General features: G+C 35.6%; 1 protein-coding gene across 6 annotated transcripts; it reads left to right on the top strand.

Moving 5' to 3' along the window:
- The first annotated feature begins 599 nt into the window (after positions 1-599).
- LOC137816377 (BEL1-like homeodomain protein 7) lies at positions 600-5,579 on the top strand. 6 transcript variants are annotated; one of them, XM_068619486.2, is made up of 5 exons: positions 600-1,486; positions 1,967-2,964; positions 3,586-3,938; positions 4,030-4,090; positions 4,512-5,579. In XM_068619486.2, exons 2-5 carry the CDS (start codon positions 2,098-2,100, stop codon positions 5,142-5,144), a joined length of 1,914 nt encoding a protein of 637 aa, XP_068475587.1. In that variant the 5' UTR covers positions 600-1,486; positions 1,967-2,097; the 3' UTR covers positions 5,145-5,579. The 6 variants fall into 6 exon arrangements, with proteins under 6 accessions (XP_068475587.1, XP_090151352.1, XP_068475582.1 ...); XM_090295226.1 differs by having other exon boundaries at positions 693-1,255; XM_068619481.1 differs by having other exon boundaries at positions 693-986; positions 1,964-2,964.
- The last annotated feature ends 459 nt before the right edge of the window (positions 5,580-6,038 follow it).

Raw genomic sequence — 6,038 nt, forward strand, 5'->3', positions numbered from 1 at the left:
AAATAAATTGACTAATTTTTTTCATCCGTTCATAGTTTTTTCTAGTAAAATATTAAAATTCTTTGTAAAGAGATTCAATCATAGTTTCGTATTAACGATTAAAATAAAATAATATGACATCAATTAATTCAAGTGCTGAATGATAAAATTTTCAGTAATCGTACATAGTTATGCCACCAAACATGAATGTGAAGTTTGTTGGATAACGAAGATATTTATTGAATTAAAAAAATAGAGACTAATCTTCTAGAATCCTCATATTCGTTAAAGAGATTAATCAATTTTAACATATTTTTTTAGGCAAATTTAAAAAGAAAGTATTTGGAAAAGAAATAACTCTTCACTTTTTTTGGGTTTAGATTTAAAATATGTAATTCCAAAAACAATGAACAGATAATAAAAATACAATAAAATATAATAATGAAACTGTTAGGAATTCCATATCGACTAGAGAATCTTTCATTGTATATAAGTAGGTGCAAATCTCAACCTCATGAACTGATTTTATGGAATTGAGTTAGACTTAAAATCTACTTCGTAACATGGTATACGAGGTTGACTTAGACTTAAAATCCACTTTGTATCATGGTATCATAATCATTTTTGAAGGAGTCTATCCTAGCGAGTATTTTTTGGGTTTAACGAGTAGAGATTAGAGACTTATTTATATTTGAGAAGTGAAGTTATAGAGTGTTGGTAAGGTTTTTAGTTGAAGAGAGGATGAAAAAATTTAATTAATAAGAATGGATGATGTATTAGAGGTAGACGTGTGGGAGTAAGAAACCAATTTGTTTGATTATTTTAATTTTGTTTCATTAAAAATGGTTTTGGTATTCATTGGTTGGTGCAGCTGGTGGTTCCAAACATAATTTGAAATTTATATGTCTTGGGATTGCCATTTCTCTGGCCTTCCCCAAACTGTGGATTCTTGTCTGTAATTTTTCTCTGAACCTCTCTTCTCTCTTACCCTTCTCTTTCTCCTTCAGGTATTTCTCTTTTCTTCTTCTTTCTTTCTCTCTCTTTTTCTCAACAACACTGCACAACCACCTTAATAGTTCAAAACACACACTTCCTATCACTATGATGATGCTCTTTTACTGTTTCTGGTCCATGGTGGTGGATGCTACTTCTCCTGCTCATAAACTCTTGTTTTAACAAAAGGGGTGGTGGGGTTTTCACTTTTCATGATTCAAAGTGTAAATAAGTATCTAAAAGCTACTGTGGAGTGCAAAAAAGTTTAAATTGTGCTTCAAAGGTTCGGATTTTTCACTCATTATTGCCTTCTGTTCTTGATTGACTGCTGCAGTGCTTTCTTCTTTTCACTCTTCAATTTCACTTTTTTTGTGTGGTCTGAACTTGACCTTGCTTCTTTGGTTTTCACTTTCAAGTTTCAACCACCACCACCATAGGGTTTGAACTCTGAAGCCAATTATGCCTCTGGGGTTTTGGTTTCACACCTCATTTTTCAGTTTTGTTTGGTTTTCAGGTTCGTTTGCATCGTTTTCTGCTACCTCGTACCTCCGTTTTTTATTTGCAACACGCAAAAGCAAAACAAAACAAAATGAAAGAAGCTTCCTTTTGGTCAATTTATTTAACAGGGAAAACAAAGCCTTTCTTTTCTTAATCTATGGTAACGAAAGTATGCTTTTGGCCAAACCCCTTTTGTTTGAAGTTTAAGCCAGTGCTTTGTGGTTGGTTAATGATTGAAGCTGCACTGTTATGTTACAGATATATGTGCGCTAAATAGTGATATAATGCGTCTCTGATTGCTTTTGCTTCTGATGTGGTGCTTTTGCTTTATAACAACGTAATCTTTTCCTTTGATCAGACGTGTCTTCTATTTTGTTAACCTTTCTCTTCATTAACCTTTTCTTCCTTTTGGATTATTTTATTGCAATTTAGATTCTGTATTGTGTTGAGATTTTGTTTTAGCAACATCATCATCGTTGGTTCAATCTTGTAGCAGAGGCAGCAATATATATTTAGCTCGGCATCACTACTGGTTTCTGGAACCTAAGCCTCGAAGGAGATGTGTAGCTGACTCAGTTGTAAAGGACCAGAAACAAGCACATCTGAATTTGAGTTATAAATTTTACAATGTATTCAGACCAAGCGTTTTCTTCAGGGTCCTATGCAGATATGTTGTCTGGGAATCCTCTTTTACCTCATAAATACAGTGAAACTGTTGGAGGACACAATGAGTTGAAGTTCATCTCATCCATGAGGGACACAATGACCGTGCAACCTATTGATGAGCATTCAAATGCGGCCCCCACAGCTGATCAAGACTCTTTTACCAATGCTGGAGATTCCCATTCCCATCTTGTTCCTAGAACAACACAATTGGGACTTGTGAACAGTGAGCAAAATGTACAGAACCAAGGCTTGTCTCTTAGCCTTGGCTCAGTGATGCCTTCTATTGCATCAGTCCCTACCTTTCCATATCAGTATCCTGGTGCCGGTTTCTCTTCACTAATGACTGCTTCTGTCCCAAATTTAAGGGGCCCTTCATCTCTTAAAGATGATGAAGCCAGCCTGCAAAGGGAATTGAGAAATGCTGAGTGCATGGCATCTTTAGCTTCTTGTGGCTTTCACAAAAGGGAAGGTTTGTTGTATACTCCACAACACCCCTCAATGTGCCTCAGTGAAGGCCAAAGCGATGGATCACTGGGATTTTCCAGCAATGTTTTGAACTCACAATACCTCAAGGCAGCACAGGAGCTGCTTGATGAAATAGTTAATGTTCGAAAGGCTTTGAAGCAAACTGGTTTAGAGAAGCAACAGAGTTTCCGTGATATTGGTTTAGATGGCTCTAAAGATTCTGATGGAAAATCTACCAGCCAATCAGGGCAGATATCTTCATGTCCCAATAGTTCTGCTGCAAACACTTCATGTGAGCTCTCACCTGCAGAACGACAAAATTTGTTGGACAAAAAGACAAAACTTTTATCCATGTTGGATGAGGTAGGCCTCTAGACTTTGTAGCATTGAATTCCAGCTCTTCCTTCTTTTCTATTTTTTTTATAGCCTTGGTCTGTCCCCAGTTATTCTGTATTTCATATAGTTGGTTATAATGTATTGTTACATACAAAAATATTTAATGTATGTGTACTAGTTTATTTTCAAGTACAAAACATTTTATTTGGCATTATTTTTAAGAGAACGTTTGAAGGAAAGAGTATTGGTTTCCAGAAAATAATCATTTCAAAACATGCTCCAAATAAACATTTTGCCACAGCTTAAGCTTTTGTGTAAAGTTATTTACTCAACAACCTGTACAACTTTCAAATTTTGTGTGTTATTTTTTTTCCTGGAAAAGTGTATGTGTTGAAAGTGCTATATATAGATTTATAACACTTATTAGTAATAAATAACAGTGAATTGGCCACAGAATAAAAGAGTAAACGACTTTCTCTGTGGTTGATTTTTAGTTATGCAATTTAGTTGGTTTTATACATATGCTACATTAGTGATTGATTGAATTGTGTATACTTAGATACCAAAAACACAAGTAGTGCTAGTGATTAGAACGACTGAGAGTGTTAACTTGTGACTTAGCTCTTATTTTTTTCTTGGCTCTGGCAGGTTGATAAAAGGTACAGACAGTACTGCCACCAGATGCAGATAGTGGTTTCATCTTTTGATATGGTTGCTGGTGTTGGAGCAGCTGAACCATACACCGCACTTGCGTTGCGCACAATATCGCGCCACTTCCGGTGTTTGCGCGATGCCATTAGTGGCCAAATTCAAGTGACTCAAAGGAGCCTTGGAGAACAAGAAGGAATACCTCGTCTCCGCTATGTTGATCAGCAGCTTCGGCAGCAAAAGGCCCTTCAGCAACTTGGTGTAATGCGACAAGCTTGGAGGCCTCAGAGGGGACTTCCTGAAACCTCTGTTTCAATACTTCGAGCATGGCTCTTTGAGCATTTCCTTCATCCGTATGTCCCTCTAATCTGTACATAATTTATTTCATGTTCTCCTAAATAGTATTTGTCTAATAATTGTTTTCCTATTTTCATTTGGTTCCAGTTATCCAAAGGATTCAGAGAAAATTATGCTGGCTAGGCAAACTGGCTTAACAAGAAACCAGGTACGATAGTTAATGCTTTGTAAGTTGTAGAAGATTGTACAAGTGAATGTTTGGGAACGATTACTTGTGTGGAATAATCACTTTTAACAAATCAAAGCTGATACTAAAGAGTAAACAGTGTTTACGCTAACAATTTAATATTTAACTACAAATTGACATGATGCATATAAGTTTGTTAATATTTATAATAATTATCTTAAAAGCAATACCACTATGATTCTTGAATTCTGATTAGTTGACATTTTAAAATCTCTTACACCGACAGTGCATGGATATTAAACTTGAGAAGTAGTTGATTTTCGAAAATAAGCTAAATCAAACACATCAAATTTGGTTTTGATGGGTATGCAACAGTAAAATCAGTAGCCCCTTAAAGTTTTAGTCTTATTGTGTTTGGTAATCTTTATTTCATTCATGTTAGGTGGCAAATTGGTTCATTAATGCAAGGGTGCGTCTTTGGAAGCCAATGGTTGAAGAAATGTACAAAGAAGAATTTGGTGATTCTGAGATTAGCAGCAATCTATTACCATCAGAGAACACACTGAAAGCTCCAAGAGATGATGTTCAATCTTCTGACAGCAAAAGGGAAGAGTCCCAGGATAACATAATAACAGTTGATGATAGTGTTATTCAGCATCATGGGTTGAAGTTGGATCATGCCTCAGAGTTGGACAGAGGGATCCAAAGTAGTGATCATGGAGAAAATGCCATGGATCCTAGAATTGGGAAACTGCAGGGTGACCAAAGGTTCAACATTAATAACAGCAACAGTCCTTATTATGGGGAAGGCTGCATAATTGCTCCTACTCCTGCTACATATGATTTATCAGAGTTAGGTAACATTGGTGTGGGTGGACAGGTGTCACTAGCATTGGAATTGAGGAATTATGAAAGTGAAGGATTTGGCGTGTCCAATGATGAGATGCATAGAAGATGCAAGAAAACATTGGCTTCTTCCCCAGAGGCTGATTTGCTAGATTACCATTTCACAGACCAAGGAAAGCAACAAAACAAGTTTGGCAATCCTCACCTATTACACGAATTTGTTGTGTGATGAAGGGTGAAGGGAACAATGGTAATGTGTACCACCAAAATAGTTAGAAAGACCAAAAAGCCTATGTTGTTATTTTACTTGGTTGCTCATTCTTGTCCACAGTTCATGAAAGTCATGTAAATCATGAACCGTACAAAAATATACACGTAGGTATGTGTAGATATTCTCTTGTAATATGGTGGTGGAGGGATGATTGGTTGTATCGAATGCAGGCAATTTTGTAAGGACAAGGAACGTATCTTGTGCATCATGCGTGATGAATAAGGAATCTTGTGAAGAGCATAAAAGGGTACCCATCTGAATGCATTGACTCTTGTGCTCTCACGTTATTGAAGTTTGTGTCTTTCATGAATGATTCATAAACCATAAGTTACTTCGTGTACAAGGAGTACAAGCATATTGATTACTTTTGTTAATACTATTTGCCTTTGGGTTTATTGGTGTTGAATTGAATGCAAGTTCTACATTTTCCAATGCATAAACGTAGAAGCTATGTCTAAACACTCTTATACTATGTAGTTGTTTTAGATTTTGATAAAAAATCTTGGACCTAAATTGATTATGGATGCTAAATGTTTTCATACATCAGGAGAAGAAAACAATAAAAAATGAACAGAATTTTATATAAACTGTTTCCACAAACTAAAATTAAGTATACATAAATTGAAAATCTTTTAGAGAAATTTATGTGAAAGAGCTTTTAATCTTCTCATGAAAATATTATTAAAGAAGCCATTCAAACATACAACAGGTATTAAAGCTGCGTGTGGTTATTTATTATATCTGTTGGGAAACTCAGTTTCATGGGTTATGAGATATAACACAAGAAAATTCTATTTTTGGGTGGAGCAAATTTTCCATTAGACTCTCTCCTAATGGAAAATCAAATACACA

Source organism: Phaseolus vulgaris, chromosome 1 (assembly GCF_051622355.1).
Source record: "Phaseolus vulgaris cultivar YP4 chromosome 1, ASM5162235v1, whole genome shotgun sequence".
In the NCBI taxonomy this organism is placed as follows: domain Eukaryota; kingdom Viridiplantae; phylum Streptophyta; class Magnoliopsida; order Fabales; family Fabaceae; genus Phaseolus; species Phaseolus vulgaris.

Coding starts and splice junctions, on each gene's coding strand:
- LOC137816377 (XM_068619486.2), top strand. CDS start 2,098: ATGTATTCAGACCAAGCGTTTTCTTCAGGGTCCTATGCAGATATGTTG. Junction 2,965..3,585: donor TTTTATCCATGTTGGATGAG/GTAGGCCTCTAG, acceptor TGGCTCTGGCAG/GTTGATAAAAGGTACAGACA. Junction 3,939..4,029: donor TTTGAGCATTTCCTTCATCC/GTATGTCCCTCT, acceptor ATTTGGTTCCAG/TTATCCAAAGGATTCAGAGA.